Raw genomic sequence first — 18,509 nt, 5'->3', positions numbered from 1 at the left:
TAGAAGAATTGAGGACCATTTAAAAAATCTTCAAGACAGCTCCCTGGAGACTATAATGTCTTTAAAGAAGAAATTAAGCTGGAAATATCTTGAGGGGAGATTTCTCTGGTCTTTGTACACACTGGGTTCAGGCATTGTTCGACTGATTAATTTATTGATGGGTTTTCCAAAGAGTTTTTGTCCTGTTTATCTTCTCCCATCGCTGAATATTCTGATTCAACATTGTGTCTTCCTACAGGTAACGAGAGGGTAAAGAGTCGCCAGTGGCCCGGTCTGCGCAGTTGTGCCAAAGATGAGCCAAGAGACCTTTATCTATGTCTGCTGACGTCTACTCTGGAATTTTCGCTTCTCTGTGCGATCCGCAGCTGACAGTGAGTATGTAAAGGGGACCCAGAGAAGTGCAAAGCCAGCAGGACTCCTGTCTGAAATATCACGTTCCATTGCTTTCCTCTTCTGCAAGAAGGAAAGTTGCTGAACTCGGAGTGGAGGAGTAGCCTAGTGGTTAGTGCAGTGGACTTTGATCCTGGAGAACTGGGTTAAATTCCCACTGCAGCTCCTTGTGACTCTGGGCAAGTCACTTAACCCTCCATTGCCCCTGGTACAAAATAAGTACCTGAATATATGTAAACTGCTTTGAATGTAGTTGCAAAAACCTCAGGAAGGTGGTATGTCAAGTCCCAGTTCCCTTTCCCTATTTGAGATTCTAGATGGAATGTTGCTACTATTGGAGATTCTACATGGAATGTTGCTATTCCACTAGCAACATTCCATGTAGAAGCCTGTCCTTGCAGATCAGCAACATGGCCACGCAGGCTTCTGTTTCTGTGAGTCTGACGGCCTGCACGGCCGCGTTGCTGATCTGCAAGGACAGGCTTCTACATGGAATGTTGCTAGTGGAGGAGTAGCCTAGTGGTTAGTGCAGTGGACTTTGATCCTGGGGAAGTGAGTTCAATTCCCACTGCAGCTCCTTGTGACTCTGGGCAAGCCACTTAACCCTCCATTGCCCCAGGTACAAATAAATACCACTTTGAATGTAGTTGCAAAAACCACAGAAAGACAGTGTATCGTCCCATTAACAAGATTCCAGGCCCAATCTCAAAGTGTAGGAACATTCCATGTAGAACCCCAAAGAATAGCAAGATTCCGGAATCCCAAGGAGTGGAAGAGTAGCCTAGTGGTTGCTACTATTTGAGATTCTACATGGAATGTTGCTACTGTTTGAGATACTACATGGCATGTTGCTAGTGGAGGAGTAGCCTAGTGGTTAGTGCAGTGGACTTTGATCCTGGGGAACTGAGTTCAATTCCCACTGCAGCTCCTTGTGACTCTGGGCAAGTCACTTAACCCTCCATTGCCCCTGGTACAAAATAAGTACCTGAATATATGTAAACCGCTTTGAATGTAGCTGCAAAAACCTCAGAAAGGCAGTATATCAAGTCCCATTTCCCTTTCTCTTATGACATCACAATATCAGAAGTGAGCCACGTTATTGGGCAATGAAGCCATTGTGACATCACTGATGAGGTTGGCTCTTATTGGTGCAATGAGTGGAGGAGTACCCTAGTGGTTAGTGCAGTGGACTTTGATCCTGGAGAACTGGGTTCAATTCCCACTGCAGCTCCTTGTGACTGGGCAAGTCACTTAACCCTCCATTGCCCCTGGTACAAAATAAGTACCTGAATATGTGTAAACCGCTTTGAATGTAGTTGCAAAAACCTCAGAAAGGCAGTATATATGGAAGAGTGGCCTAGTGGTTAGGGTGGTGGACTTTGGTCCTGGGGAACTGAGTTCGATTCCCACTTCAGGCACAGGCAGCTCCTTGTGACTCTGGGCAAGTCACTTAACCCTCCATTGCCCCTGGTACAAAATAAGTACCTGAATATATGTAAACCGCTTTGAATGTAGCTGCAAAAACCTCAGAAAGGCAGTATATCAAGTCCCATTTCCCTTTCTCTTATGACATCACAATATCAGAAGTGAGCCACGTTATTGGGCAATGAAGCCATTGTGACATCACTGATGAGGTTGGCTCTTATTGGTGCAATGAGTGGAGGAGTACCCTAGTGGTTAGTGCAGTGGACTTTGATCCTGGAGAACTGGGTTCAATTCCCACTGCAGCTCCTTGTGACTCTGGGCAAGTCACTTAACCCTCCATTGCCCCTGATACAAAATAAGTACCTGAATATGTGTAAACCGCTTTGAATGTAGTTGCAAAAACCTCAGAAAGGCAGTATATATGGAAGAGTGGCCTAGTGGTTAGGGTGGTGGACTTTGGTCCTGGGGAACTGAGTTCGATTCCCACTTCAGGCACAGGCAGCTCCTTGTGACTCTGGGCAAGTCACTTAACCCTCCATTGCCATATTGAGCCTGCCATGAGTGGGAAAGTGTGGGGTACAAATGTAACAAAAATAAATAAAATATCAAGTCCCATTTCCCCTCCCCCCCTTTTCCTTTAGAAGTGAGCGTGACTTATGTACAGTCATTTCAAACAACTTCATGCCATGTTATAATGGAAACAACAGTAAAGAAAAAAAATGAATTTCATCTGTCATTGATAACGTTCACTATTTTTCAGTACTGAAATATAACGCATACTCTTTGTGCATTGTTAATGACATTGTTCCTGCAGTTACATTTTAAAAACCAAAGCAACTCAAAATGGTCCCTTTATTCGTGCAGCTGATTAGTTTAGCATTGTATGTAAGGGGCTATTAGGTGTTCAAAGATTTGCTTTTATTGTGATTATATTTTATTGTTGTTGTATATTAGCAAGTAATGTTTTTTATTTATTATTTTGTGCTAATTTAATTGTATTTTATTATTTGCTTGTTTTTTTATTCTTGATTGTAAAGCACTTTACATAAGTACATAAGTGTTGCCACACTGGGACGGACCAAAGGTCCATCAAGCCCAGCATCCCGTTTCCAGCAGTGGCCAATCCAGGTCACAAGTACCTGGCAAGATCCCAAAACAGTATAATACATTTTATGCTGCTTATCCCAGAAATAAGCAGTGGATTTTCCCCAAGTCAATTTAATAATGGTCTGTGGACTTTTCCTTTAGGAAGCTGTCCAGACCTTTTTTAAACCCCACTAAGCTAACTGCCTTTACCACATTCTCTGGCAACGCATTCCAGAGTTTAATTACACTTTGAGTGGAGAAAATGTTTCTCTGATTCTTTTTAAATGTACTACTTTGTAGCTTCATCGCATGCCCCCTAATCCTAGTATATTTGGATGAGTAAACAAACCATTCACGTCTACCCGTTGCACTCCACTCATTTTATAGACCTCTATCATATCTCCCCTCAGCCGTCTTTTCTCCAAGCTGAAGAGCCCTAGACGCTTTAGCCTTTCCTCATAGGGAAGTCGTCCCGTTCCCTTTATCATTTTTGTCGCCCTTCTCTATACCTTTGATGGGCTTTTAGTTCAAAGGACAGTTAAGGAAGTTTTACAAATAAAATAAATAATATGCTATGAATGAATACTGAAGCTCATTGTCTCCTTCACTTTCTCTCTCTTTCTTTCTTCTCTCTTTTTTTTTTTGTTGTTTTACTTTTACTTCCAACCCTCCCCCCTTCCTCTCTATTAGGAGTCAGCCATGGACGATGATGGTCCCACAGACCTGGAGCTTAAAGAGATGGAAGAGGAAGAACTATGGGAAATGATTGAAAACCATCGGTGCAAGATCGTGCACAGCCTGACTCCCAGCCGCCTGACCCCCTACCTGCGCCAGGCCAAAGTACTGGACCAGCTGGACGAGGAGGAAATTCTGCACAGCCCCCGTTTTACCAACACTGCTATGCGCACAGGTCAGAGGGTGGAGCACAAAAACCGTGAAGGATGCAAAGCAGTCACTAGGGGTCTGAGCACTGCAAGAGATCGCCATGGACAGGGCTGCCAAGAGACTGGACTGGGCCCCACCCCCCCCCCCCGAGGTCGCCGCCACCGCTCCCCCCCCCCCCCCCCCCCCCCCCCCCCGAGGTTGCTGCCGCTCCACCCTCCACCCACCCCCCTCCGTCTGCCACTGGGCCAGGTCCCCTGCATTGAAATCACAGCACCTCTCACCTCCGTGTGAAAGCGTTGCAGGCAGCAGGGCAGCAGATCGCCTCCCTTCGACCCTCCTTCCCTCCTTGTGTCCCACCCTCGCGGAAGTTACGTCAGACGAGGGCGGGACACAGGGAGGGAAGGAGGCCCGAAGGGAGGCGATCTGCTGCCCTGCTGTCTGCAGCGCTTTCACACTGAGGTGAGAGGCGCTCTGATTTCAATGCAGGGGGCCCGGCCCGGTGGCAAACGGTCGACGACAGAGGGCGGGTGGGACTGTGGTGCCGGGCCCGGGGACTTTTGTGCCCCCTGCCCCCCCCCCCTCTCAGCGGTTATGCCCATGGAGAAGCTGAGCGATGTACTGAGGCAGCGTTTCACCATGTCTGGCATGGCTGGGTCCACTCCTTAGTTCTTGCCCTGTGGTTAAAGGTGTTTGCTACGCTTTCAGGAGTGTGTAAATAGTACAGGATGCGTCTCCAGATCCCTGCTCAGTTAAATCCATCTTCTAATGCAGCTGTGATTTCTGTTGCACCTTCCCTTCTCATGCTAGCAAAGGTTCCCTCCTCTGTTTACATTATAGGGTGATACTCAGAGAAATACTGCCCTGAGTACCACCGCAAATCAAGCACATGTCCAAGATATTATACCTCGGTACATGCCATTGGTGGCGTTGTCAGGGGCGTAGCCAGACACCCAATTTTGGGTGGGCCTGGGCCCAAGATGGGTGGGCAGAAGAACTCCACCTTGTCCCACAAGTGATTTGCTCTCTCCCTCTTTTGCCTGAATGTCATATGGTCTCTCAAACATCCCCCCCCCCCCCCCGCATACCTTTTAAATACCAGATTTTCACTGGCAGCGAGCAGCAACCAATACACACTGCTCACGTTGGCCTCACAGCATGTATCAGTCGCTGATCTGCTCTTTACAAGGTATGCAGGAGGGACCGTTGTTGGGACTTTTCAGCTGGTGGGGTTTGGGAATCCCTGCCAGTCACATCATAAGTGGGTGAGCCTGGGCCCACCCGGGCCCACCCTTGGCTACGCTACTGTGTTGTCCTAGTCATGCATCAGTAACCTTCCTTCTAATGACTAGAAATCAACAAATTCAGCTGGTCACAATGGCTGAACTGGAATTTCATGTGAAGAGATCCAGCTCTCGGCACTCCTCACGCACACCTCCTCTTCTGATGCAACTATAAAGCACCCGCGTCCGAGTCGGAGACTTTGATCTAGATTTTCTTCATTTTGAAGGTTTCCTACTGGATTGTTTGACCACCCGTGGGAAGAATGGGGCCATTGCTTTTTTGGAAAGCCTAAAACTTCACAAACCTGACATCTACACCTCGATAACTGGCAAGGAGCCCTCTTTGGACCTCAACAGCTTCAGTGGTAGGTGACTTCTCTCTTTTCACATTTCAGATCAGATCGTTCTGAGAGCACTGTACAGAGGAAGGTGCTTTTTTTTTTTTTGTTACATTTGTACCCCGCGCTTTCCCACTCATGGCAGGCTCAATGCGGCTTACATGGGGCAATGGAGGGTTAAGTGACTTGCCCAGAGTCACAAGGAGCTGCCTGTGCCTGAAGTGGGAATCCAACTCAGTTCCACAGGACCAAAGTCCACCACCCTAACCACTAGGCCACTCCTCCACTGTTGCTACTATTGGAGATTCTACATGGAATGTTGCTATTCCACTAGCAACATTCCATGTAGAAGTCGGCCCTTGCAGATCACCAATGTGGCCGCGCAGGCTTCTGCTTCTGTGAGTCTGACGTCCTGCACGTACGTGCAGGACGTCAGACTCACAGAAACAGAAGCCTGCGCAGCCTTCTACATGGAATGTTGCTAGTGGAATAGCAACATTCCATGTAGAATCTCCAATAGTATCTATTTTATTTTTGTTACATTTGTACCCTGCGCTTTCCCACTCATGGCAGGCTCAATGCGGCTTACATCGGGCAATGGAAGGTTAAGTGACTTGCCCAGAGTCACAAGGAGCTGCCTGTGCCTGAAGTGGGAATCGAATTCAGTTCCTCAGGACCAAAGTCCGCCACCCTAACCACTAGGCCACTCCTGAGATTCTACATGGAATGTTGCTATTCCACTAGCAATTCCATGTAGAAGTTGGCCCTTGCAGATCACCAATGTGGCCGCGCAGGCTTCTGCTTCTGTGAGTCTGACGTCCTGCACGTACGTGCAGGACGTCAGACTCACAGAAACAGAAGCCTGCGCAGCCTTCTACATGGAATGTTGCTAGTGGAATAGCAACATTCCATGTAGAATCTCCAATAGTATCTATTTTATTTTTGTTACATTTGTACCCTGCGCTTTCCCACTCATGGCAGGCTCAATGCGGCTTACATGGGGCAATGGAGGGTTAAGTGACTTGCCCAGAGTCACAAGGAGCTGCCTGTGCCTGAAGTGGGAATCGAACTCAGTTCCCCAGGACCAAAGTCCACCACCCTAACCACTAGGCCACTCCTCCACTGTTGCTACTATTTGAGATTCTAGCGCAGGCTTCTGCTTCTGTGAGTCTGACGTGGAATAGCAACATTCCATGTAGTAGCAACATTCCAAGTAGAATCTCCAATAGTAGCAACATTCCATGTAGAATCTCCAATATTAGCAACATTCCATGTAGAATCTCCAATAGTATCTATTTTATTTTAGTTACATTTGTACCCTGCGCTTTCCCACTCATGGCAGGCTCAATGCGGCTTACATGGGGCAATGGAGGGTTAAGTGACTTGCCCAGAGTCACAAGGAGCTGCCTGTGCCTGAAGTGGGAATTGAACTCAGTTCCTCAGGACCAAAGTCCACCACCCTAACCACTAGGCCACTCCTCCACTGTTGCTACTATTTGAGATTCTAGCGCAGGCTTCTGCTTCTGTGAGTCTGACGTGGAATAGCAACATTCCATGTAGTAGCAACATTCCAAGTAGAATCTCCAATAGTAGCAACATTCCATGTAGAATCTCCAATATTAGCAACATTCCATGTAGAATCTCCAATAGTATCTATTTTATTTTAGTTACATTTGTACCCTGCGCTTTCCCACTCATGGCAGGCTCAATGCGGCTTACATGGGGCAATGGAGGGTTAAGTGACTTGCCCAGAGTCACAAGGAGCTGCCTGTGCCTGAAGTGGGAATCGAACTCAGTTCCCCAGGACCAAAGTCCACCACCCTAACCACTAGGCCACTCCTAGGATTTTAGGGTATTACATGGAAAGATCTGTAAACGACGTTCCTTGGCTATGCATTGATTCCTTCTACCCTTTCTTTGCAGGCCTGATCGAGACCTCCAAGTTGACAGAGTGCCTGGCAAAGGCGGTGGGCAGCCTGCAGGATGAGGTGCTGCAGGAGAAGTGCCAGAAAGTGAATCTCCTTCACCAGTGTCGCAAGATGAAAGAGAAAATTAACCTGCTGGAGGCTACGAACAGGTCTCTCCAGGACATTGAGGAGGAGCTGCATCGCCTGAGGACAGACTGCAGCAATCACTACCATGAAATACTGAAGCTGAAGGATGAGAAATATGACCTGTCTATGCGCTATACCAGTGCTCTTCAGGAGAAGGACTTGGCTATCACCAGATGCCAGGAGCTGCAAGAAAAGGTGCTGAGGAACGGGCGAAACCTCTCGGAAAATACATGGGGCACACGAAAAGCTCCAGATAGGGAACACACTGATAATACCGCACAACTGCTTTCTGATGCGTGGGATAAACACACAGGAATCCTGTTTAGAAGGAACGGATCTGCGGAATCTTAGCGGAGAACGGGTGGCGACGCCAGTATTTGGAGAGTAAAACCGGTTCAGGGCGGACTTCTACGGTCTGCATCCTGATTGTGGCTGAATAGATATGGATGGGCTGGAGTGTAAATTTTAAGGGGTTTCGACGTTAGCTTCAGAACTTAGTACAAGAACAGTGCTGGGCAGACTTCTACGATCTGGGCAATGAGAATGACAAGGACAAATCAAACTCGGGTATAAAGTATCACATACCATGAATAATGAGTTTATCTTGTTGGGCAGACTGGATGGGCCAGTCAGGTGTTTATCTGCAGTCATATACTATGTTACTCTTTGGGGTTCTACATGGAATGTTGCTACTAATTGCGATTCCGGAATGTTGTAACTCTTTAGGATTCCAGAATCTTCAGAACTTTTAGTACAAGAACAATGCTGGGCAGACTTCTACGGTCTGGGCCCTGAGAATGGCAAGGACAAATCAAACTCGGGTATAAAGTATCACATACCATGAATAATGAGTTTATCTTGTTGGGCAGACTGGATGGACCATAAGGTCTTTACCTACCGTCATTTACCATGTTACTCTTTGGGGTTCTACATGGAATGTTGCTACTAATTGGGATTCTGGAATCTTGTAACTCTTTAGGGTTCCAGAATCTTGCTATTCTTTGGGGTTCTACATGGAATGTTCCTACTAATTGGGATTCCGGAATCTTGTAACTCTTTAGGGTTCTAGAATGTTGCTATTCTTTGGGGTTCTACATGGAATGGTGCTACTCTTTGAGATTCTATACGGAATCTTGTAATTCTTTAGGATTCCAGAATCTCCAGAACTACGAACAGGTCTCTGAAAGACATTGAGGAGGAGCTGCACCGCCTGAGGACAGACTGCAGCAATCACTACCATGAAATACTGAAGCTGAAGGATGAGAAATATGACCTGTCTATGCGCTATACCAGTGCTCTTCAGGAGAAGGACTTGGCTATCACCAGATGCCAGGAGCTGCAAGAAAAGGTGCTGAGGAACGGGCGAAACCTCTCGGAAAATACATGGGGCACACGAAAAGCTCCAGATAGGGAACACACTGATAATACCGCACAACTGCTTTCTGATGCGTGGGATAAACACACAGGAATCCTGTTTAGAAGGAACGGATCTGCGGAATCTTAGCGGAGAACGGGTGGCGACGCCAGTATTTGGAGAGTAAAACCGGTTCAGGGCGGACTTCTACGGTCTGCATCCTGATTGTGGCTGAATAGATATGGATGGGCTGGAGTGTAAATTTTAAGGGGTTTCGACGTTAGCTTCAGAACTTAGTACAAGAACAGTGCTGGGCAGACTTCTACGGTCTGGGCAATGAGAATGACAAGGACAAATCAAACTCGGGTATAAAGTATCACATACCATGAATAATGAGTTTATCTTGTTGGGCAGACTGGATGGGCCAGTCAGGTGTTTATCTGCAGTCATATACTATGTTACTCTTTGGGGTTCTACATGGAATGTTGCTACTAATTGCGATTCCGGAATGTTGTAACTCTTTAGGATTCCAGAATCTTCAGAACTTTTAGTACAAGAACAATGCTGGGCAGACTTCTACGGTCTGGGCCCTGAGAATGGCAAGGACAAATCAAACTCGGGTATAAAGTATCACATACCATGAATAATGAGTTTATCTTGTTGGGCAGACTGGATGGACCATAAGGTCTTTACCTACCGTCATTTACCATGTTACTCTTTGGGGTTCTACATGGAATGTTGCTACTAATTGGGATTCTGGAATCTTGTAACTCTTTAGGGTTCCAGAATCTTGCTATTCTTTGGGGTTCTACATGGAATGTTCCTACTAATTGGGATTCCGGAATCTTGTAACTCTTTAGGGTTCTAGAATGTTGCTATTCTTTGGGGTTCTACATGGAATGGTGCTACTCTTTGAGATTCTATACGGAATCTTGTAATTCTTTAGGATTCCAGAATCTCCAGAACTACGAACAGGTCTCTGAAAGACATTGAGGAGGAGCTGCACCGCCTGAGGACAGACTGCAGCAATCACTACCATGAAATACTGAAGCTGAAGGATGAGAAATATGACCTGTCTATGCGCTATACCAGTGCTCTTCAGGAGAAGGACTTGGCTATCACCAGATGCCAGGAGCTGCAAGAAAAGGTGCTGACGAAAGGGCGAAACCTCTCGGAAAATACATGGGGCACACGAAAAGCTCCAGATAGGGAACACACTGATAATACCGCACAACTGCTTTCTGATGCGTGGGATAAACACACAGGAATCCTGTTTAGAAGGAACGGATCTGCGGAATCTTAGCGGAGAACGGGTGGCGACGCCAGTATTTGGAGAGTAAAACCGGTTCAGGGCGGACTTCTACGGTCTGCATCCTGATTGTGGCTGAATAGATATGGATGGGCTGGAGTGTAAATTTTAAGGGGTTTCGACGTTAGCTTCAGAACTTAGTACAAGAACAGTGCTGGGCAGACTTCTACGGTCTGGGCAATGAGAATGACAAGGACAAATCAAACTCGGGTATAAAGTATCACATACCATGAATAATGAGTTTATCTTGTTGGGCAGACTGGATGGACCATAAGGTCTTTACCTACCGTCATTTACCATGTTACTCTTTGGGGTTCTACATGGAATGTTGCTACTAATTGGGATTCTGGAATCTTGTAACTCTTTAGGGTTCCAGAATCTTGCTATTCTTTGGGGTTCTACATGGAATGTTCCTACTAATTGGGATTCCGGAATCTTGTAACTCTTTAGGGTTCTAGAATGTTGCTATTCTTTGGGGTTCTACATGGAATGGTGCTACTCTTTGAGATTCTATACGGAATCTTGTAATTCTTTAGGATTCCAGAATCTCCAGAACTACGAACAGGTCTCTGAAAGACATTGAGGAGGAGCTGCACCGCCTGAGGACAGACTGCAGCAATCACTACCATGAAATACTGAAGCTGAAGGATGAGAAATATGACCTGTCTATGCGCTATACCAGTGCTCTTCAGGAGAAGGACTTGGCTATCACCAGATGCCAGGAGCTGCAAGAAAAGGTGCTGAGGAACGGGCGAAACCTCTCGGAAAATACATGGGGCACACGAAAAGCTCCAGATAGGGAACACACTGATAATACCGCACAACTGCTTTCTGATGCGTGGGATAAACACACAGGAATCCTGTTTAGAAGGAACGGATCTGCGGAATCTTAGCGGAGAACGGGTGGCGACGCCAGTATTTGGAGAGTAAAACCGGTTCAGGGCGGACTTCTACGGTCTGCATCCTGATTGTGGCTGAATAGATATGGATGGGCTGGAGTGTAAATTTTAAGGGGTTTCGACGTTAGCTTCAGAACTTAGTACAAGAACAGTGCTGGGCAGACTTCTACGGTCTGGGCAATGAGAATGACAAGGACAAATCAAACTCGGGTATAAAGTATCACATACCATGAATAATGAGTTTATCTTGTTGGGCAGACTGGATGGGCCAGTCAGGTGTTTATCTGCAGTCATATACTATGTTACTCTTTGGGGTTCTACATGGAATGTTGCTACTAATTGCGATTCCGGAATGTTGTAACTCTTTAGGATTCCAGAATCTTCAGAACTTTTAGTACAAGAACAATGCTGGGCAGACTTCTACGGTCTGGGCCCTGAGAATGGCAAGGACAAATCAAACTCGGGTATAAAGTATCACATACCATGAATAATGAGTTTATCTTGTTGGGCAGACTGGATGGACCATAAGGTCTTTACCTACCGTCATTTACCATGTTACTCTTTGGGGTTCTACATGGAATGTTGCTACTAATTGGGATTCTGGAATCTTGTAACTCTTTAGGGTTCCAGAATCTTGCTATTCTTTGGGGTTCTACATGGAATGTTCCTACTAATTGGGATTCCGGAATCTTGTAACTCTTTAGGGTTCTAGAATGTTGCTATTCTTTGGGGTTCTACATGGAATGGTGCTACTCTTTGAGATTCTATACGGAATCTTGTAATTCTTTAGGATTCCAGAATCTCCAGAACTACGAACAGGTCTCTGAAAGACATTGAGGAGGAGCTGCACCGCCTGAGGACAGACTGCAGCAATCACTACCATGAAATACTGAAGCTGAAGGATGAGAAATATGACCTGTCTATGCGCTATACCAGTGCTCTTCAGGAGAAGGACTTGGCTATCACCAGATGCCAGGAGCTGCAAGAAAAGGTGCTGAGGAACGGGCGAAACCTCTCGGAAAATACATGGGGCACACGAAAAGCTCCAGATAGGGAACACACTGATAATACCGCACAACTGCTTTCTGATGCGTGGGATAAACACACAGGAATCCTGTTTAGAAGGAACGGATCTGCGGAATCTTAGCGGAGAACGGGTGGCGACGCCAGTATTTGGAGAGTAAAACCGGTTCAGGGCGGACTTCTACGGTCTGCATCCTGATTGTGGCTGAATAGATATGGATGGGCTGGAGTGTAAATTTTAAGGGGTTTCGACGTTAGCTTCAGAACTTAGTACAAGAACAGTGCTGGGCAGACTTCTACGGTCTGGGCAATGAGAATGACAAGGACAAATCAAACTCGGGTATAAAGTATCACATACCATGAATAATGAGTTTATCTTGTTGGGCAGACTGGATGGGCCAGTCAGGTGTTTATCTGCAGTCATATACTATGTTACTCTTTGGGGTTCTACATGGAATGTTGCTACTAATTGCGATTCCGGAATGTTGTAACTCTTTAGGATTCCAGAATCTTCAGAACTTTTAGTACAAGAACAATGCTGGGCAGACTTCTACGGTCTGGGCCCTGAGAATGGCAAGGACAAATCAAACTCGGGTATAAAGTATCACATACCATGAATAATGAGTTTATCTTGTTGGGCAGACTGGATGGACCATAAGGTCTTTACCTACCGTCATTTACCATGTTACTCTTTGGGGTTCTACATGGAATGTTGCTACTAATTGGGATTCTGGAATCTTGTAACTCTTTAGGGTTCCAGAATCTTGCTATTCTTTGGGGTTCTACATGGAATGTTCCTACTAATTGGGATTCCGGAATCTTGTAACTCTTTAGGGTTCTAGAATGTTGCTATTCTTTGGGGTTCTACATGGAATGGTGCTACTCTTTGAGATTCTATACGGAATCTTGTAATTCTTTAGGATTCCAGAATCTCCAGAACTACGAACAGGTCTCTGAAAGACATTGAGGAGGAGCTGCACCGCCTGAGGACAGACTGCAGCAATCACTACCATGAAATACTGAAGCTGAAGGATGAGAAATATGACCTGTCTATGCGCTATACCAGTGCTCTTCAGGAGAAGGACTTGGCTATCACCAGATGCCAGGAGCTGCAAGAAAAGGTGCTGAGGAACGGGCGAAACCTCTCGGAAAATACATGGGGCACACGAAAAGCTCCAGATAGGGAACACACTGATAATACCGCACAACTGCTTTCTGATGCGTGGGATAAACACACAGGAATCCTGTTTAGAAGGAACGGATCTGCGGAATCTTAGCGGAGAACGGGTGGCGACGCCAGTATTTGGAGAGTAAAACCGGTTCAGGGCGGACTTCTACGGTCTGCATCCTGATTGTGGCTGAATAGATATGGATGGGCTGGAGTGTAAATTTTAAGGGGTTTCGACGTTAGCTTCAGAACTTAGTACAAGAACAGTGCTGGGCAGACTTCTACGGTCTGGGCAATGAGAATGACAAGGACAAATCAAACTCGGGTATAAAGTATCACATACCATGAATAATGAGTTTATCTTGTTGGGCAGACTGGATGGGCCAGTCAGGTGTTTATCTGCAGTCATATACTATGTTACTCTTTGGGGTTCTACATGGAATGTTGCTACTAATTGCGATTCCGGAATGTTGTAACTCTTTAGGATTCCAGAATCTTCAGAACTTTTAGTACAAGAACAATGCTGGGCAGACTTCTACGGTCTGGGCCCTGAGAATGGCAAGGACAAATCAAACTCGGGTATAAAGTATCACATACCATGAATAATGAGTTTATCTTGTTGGGCAGACTGGATGGACCATAAGGTCTTTACCTACCGTCATTTACCATGTTACTCTTTGGGGTTCTACATGGAATGTTGCTACTAATTGGGATTCTGGAATCTTGTAACTCTTTAGGGTTCCAGAATCTTGCTATTCTTTGGGGTTCTACATGGAATGTTCCTACTAATTGGGATTCCGGAATCTTGTAACTCTTTAGGGTTCTAGAATGTTGCTATTCTTTGGGGTTCTACATGGAATGGTGCTACTCTTTGAGATTCTATACGGAATCTTGTAATTCTTTAGGATTCCAGAATCTCCAGAACTACGAACAGGTCTCTGAAAGACATTGAGGAGGAGCTGCACCGCCTGAGGACAGACTGCAGCAATCACTACCATGAAATACTGAAGCTGAAGGATGAGAAATATGACCTGTCTATGCGCTATACCAGTGCTCTTCAGGAGAAGGACTTGGCTATCACCAGATGCCAGGAGCTGCAAGAAAAGGTGCTGAGGAACGGGCGAAACCTCTCGGAAAATACATGGGGCACACGAAAAGCTCCAGATAGGGAACACACTGATAATACCGCACAACTGCTTTCTGATGCGTGGGATAAACACACAGGAATCCTGTTTAGAAGGAACGGATCTGCGGAATCTTAGCGGAGAACGGGTGGCGACGCCAGTATTTGGAGAGTAAAACCGGTTCAGGGCGGACTTCTACGGTCTGCATCCTGATTGTGGCTGAATAGATATGGATGGGCTGGAGTGTAAATTTTAAGGGGTTTCGACGTTAGCTTCAGAACTTAGTACAAGAACAGTGCTGGGCAGACTTCTACGGTCTGGGCAATGAGAATGACAAGGACAAATCAAACTCGGGTATAAAGTATCACATACCATGAATAATGAGTTTATCTTGTTGGGCAGACTGGATGGGCCAGTCAGGTGTTTATCTGCAGTCATATACTATGTTACTCTTTGGGGTTCTACATGGAATGTTGCTACTAATTGCGATTCCGGAATGTTGTAACTCTTTAGGATTCCAGAATCTTCAGAACTTTTAGTACAAGAACAATGCTGGGCAGACTTCTACGGTCTGGGCCCTGAGAATGGCAAGGACAAATCAAACTCGGGTATAAAGTATCACATACCATGAATAATGAGTTTATCTTGTTGGGCAGACTGGATGGACCATAAGGTCTTTACCTACCGTCATTTACCATGTTACTCTTTGGGGTTCTACATGGAATGTTGCTACTAATTGGGATTCTGGAATCTTGTAACTCTTTAGGGTTCCAGAATCTTGCTATTCTTTGGGGTTCTACATGGAATGTTCCTACTAATTGGGATTCCGGAATCTTGTAACTCTTTAGGGTTCTAGAATGTTGCTATTCTTTGGGGTTCTACATGGAATGGTGCTACTCTTTGAGATTCTATACGGAATCTTGTAATTCTTTAGGATTCCAGAATCTCCAGAACTACGAACAGGTCTCTGAAAGACATTGAGGAGGAGCTGCACCGCCTGAGGACAGACTGCAGCAATCACTACCATGAAATACTGAAGCTGAAGGATGAGAAATATGACCTGTCTATGCGCTATACCAGTGCTCTTCAGGAGAAGGACTTGGCTATCACCAGATGCCAGGAGCTGCAAGAAAAGGTGCTGAGGAACGGGCGAAACCTCTCGGAAAATACATGGGGCACACGAAAAGCTCCAGATAGGGAACACACTGATAATACCGCACAACTGCTTTCTGATGCGTGGGATAAACACACAGGAATCCTGTTTAGAAGGAACGGATCTGCGGAATCTTAGCGGAGAACGGGTGGCGACACCAGTATTTGGAGAGTAAAACCGGTTCAGGGCGGACTTCTACGGTCTGCATCCTGATTGTGGCTGAATAGATATGGATGGGCTGGAGTGTAAATTTTAAGGGGTTTCGACGTTAGCTTCAGAACTTAGTACAAGAACAGTGCTGGGCAGACTTCTACGGTCTGGGCCCTGAGAATGGCAAGGACAAATCAAACTCGGGTATAAAGTATCACATACCATGAATAATGAGTTTATCTTGTTAGGAAGACTGGATGGACTGTGCATGTCTTTATCTGCCGTCATTTACTATGTTACTAAGTTACTCTTTGGGGTTCTACGTGGAAGTTGTTACTAATTGGGATTCCGGAATCTTGTAACTCTTTAGGATTCCAGAATCTTCAGAACTTTTAGTTACAAGAACAGTGCTGGGGAGACTTCTACGGTCTGTGCCCTGAGAAAGGCAGGGACAAATCAAACTCGGGTATAAAATATCCCATACCATGTAAAATGAGTTTATCTTGCTGAGCAGACTGGATGGACCATTCAGGTCTTTATCTGCTGTCATTTACTATGTTACTCTTTGGGGTTCTACATGGAATGTTGCTACTAATTGGGATTCCGGAATCTTGTAACTCTTTAGGATTCCAGAATCTTCAGAACTTTTAGTACAAGAACAATGCTGGGCAGACTTCTATGGTCTGTGTCCTGAGAATGACAAGGACAAATCAAACTCGGGTATAAAGTATCACATACCATGTAAAATGAGTTTATCTTGTTAGGAAGACTGGATGGACTGTGCAGGTCTTTATCTGCCGTCATTTACTATGTTACTAAGTTACTCTTTGGGGTTCTACGTGGAAGTTGTTACTAATTGGGATTCCGGAATCTTGTAACTCTTTAGGATTCCAGAATCTTCAGAACTTTTAGTTACAAGAACAGTGCTGGGGAGACTTCTACGGTCTGTGCCCTGAGAAAGGCAGGGACAAATCAAACTCGGGTATAAAATATCCCATACCATGTAAAATGAGTTTATCTTGCTGAGCAGACTGGATGGACCATTCAGGTCTTTATCTGCTGTCATTTACTATGTTACTCTTTGGGGTTCTACATGGAATGTTGCTACTAATTGGGATTCCGGAATCTTGTAACTCTTTAGGATTCCAGAATCTTCAGAACTTTTAGTACAAGAACAATGCTGGGCAGACTTCTATGGTCTGTGTCCTGAGAATGACAAGGACAAATCAAACTCGGGTATAAAGTATCACATACCATGTAAAATGAGTTTATCTTGTTAGGAAGACTGGATGGACTGTGCAGGTCTTTATCTGCCGTCATTTACTATGTTACTAAGTTACTCTTTGGGGTTCTACGTGGAAGTTGTTACTAATTGGGATTCCGGAATCTTGTAACTCTTTAGGATTCCAGAATCTTCAGAACTTTTAGTTACAAGAACAGTGCTGGGGAGACTTCTACGGTCTGTGCCCTGAGAAAGGCAGGGACAAATCAAACTCGGGTATAAAATATCCCATACCATGTAAAATGAGTTTATCTTGCTGAGCAGACTGGATGGACCATTCAGGTCTTTATCTGCTGTCATTTACTATGTTACTCTTTGGGGTTCTACATGGAATGTTGCTACTAATTGGGATTCCGGAATCTTGTAACTCTTTAGGATTCCAGAATCTTCAGAACTTTTAGTACAAGAACAATGCTGGGCAGACTTCTATGGTCTGTGTCCTGAGAATGCAAGGACAAATCAAACTCTGGTATAAAGTATCACATACCATGTAAATGAGTTTATCTTGTTGGGCAGACTGGATGGACTGTTCAGGTCTTTATCTGCCGTCATTTACTATGTTACTCTTTGGGGTTCTACATGGAATGTTGCTACTATTTGTAGTAGTAGTAGTAGTAATTGGGATTCCGGAATCTTGTAACTCTTTAGGATTCCAGAATCTTCAGAACTTTTAGTACAAGAGACTTCTACAGTCTGTGCCATGAGAAAGGCAGGGACAAATCAAACTCAGGTATAAAGTATCGCATACCATGTAAAATGAGTTTATCTTGTTGGGCAGACTGGATGGACCGTTCAGGTCTTTATCTGCTGTCATTTACTATGTTACTAAGTTACTCTTTGGGGTTCTACATGGAATGTTGCTACTAATTGGGATTCCGGAATCTTGTAACTCTTTAGGATTCCAGAATCTTCAGAACTTTTAGTACAAGAACAGCGCTGGGCAGACTTCTATGGTCTGTGACCTGAGAAAGGCAAAGACAAATCAAACTCTGGTATAAAGTATCACATACCATGTAAATGAGTTTATCTTGTTGGGCAGACTGGATGGACTGTTCAGGTCTTTATCTGCTGTCATTTACTATGTTACTATGTTACTCTTTGGGGGTTCTACATGGAATGTTGCTACTAATTGGGATTCCGGAATCTTGTAACTCTTTAGGATTCCAGAATCTTCAGAACTTTTAGTACAAGAACAATGCTGGGCAGACTTCTATGGTCTGTGTCCTGAGAATGGCAAGGACAAATCAAACTCTGGTATAAAGTACCACATACCATGTAAATGAGTTTATCTTGTTGGGCAGACTGGATGGACTGTTCAGGTCTTTATCTGCCGTCATTTACTATGTTACTCTTTGGGGTTCTACATGGAATGTTGCTACTATTTGTAGTAGTAGTAGTAGTAATTGGGATTCCGGAATCTTGTAACTCTTTAGGATTCCAGAATCTTCAGAACTTTTAGTACAAGAGACTTCTACAGTCTGTGCCATGAGAAAGGCAGGGACAAATCAAACTCAGGTATAAAGTATCGCATACCATGTAAAATGAGTTTATCTTGTTGGGCAGACTGGATGGACCGTTCAGGTCTTTAT

General features: G+C 45.1%; 1 protein-coding gene across 3 annotated transcripts in view; it reads left to right on the top strand.

Moving 5' to 3' along the window:
• The window catches only part of CARD14 (caspase recruitment domain family member 14), a 63,014-nt gene that overhangs the window by 1,049 nt on the left and 43,456 nt on the right, over positions 1-18,509 (top strand). Inside the window, exons 2-5 of one of the 3 annotated variants that reach the window (XM_030208607.1) lie at positions 239-371; positions 3,592-3,811; positions 5,294-5,431; positions 7,328-7,653. In XM_030208607.1, the coding sequence (XP_030064467.1) occupies positions 315-371; positions 3,592-3,811; positions 5,294-5,431; positions 7,328-7,653 (741 nt within the window). In that variant the 5' untranslated portion in view covers positions 239-314. Of the gene's footprint in view, positions 1-238; positions 372-3,591; positions 3,812-5,293; positions 5,432-7,327; positions 7,654-11,839; positions 12,012-15,298; positions 15,471-18,509 lie in introns of those variants that run through there. The other 2 variants (XM_030208606.1, XM_030208605.1) reach the window with 2 other exon arrangements.

This window comes from Microcaecilia unicolor, chromosome 6 (genome assembly GCF_901765095.1).
Source record: "Microcaecilia unicolor chromosome 6, aMicUni1.1, whole genome shotgun sequence".
Lineage (NCBI taxonomy): Eukaryota > Metazoa > Chordata > Amphibia > Gymnophiona > Siphonopidae > Microcaecilia > Microcaecilia unicolor.
The sequence above is the reverse complement of the archived record's forward strand: the minus strand, read 5'-3'. Positions and strand labels throughout refer to the sequence as shown.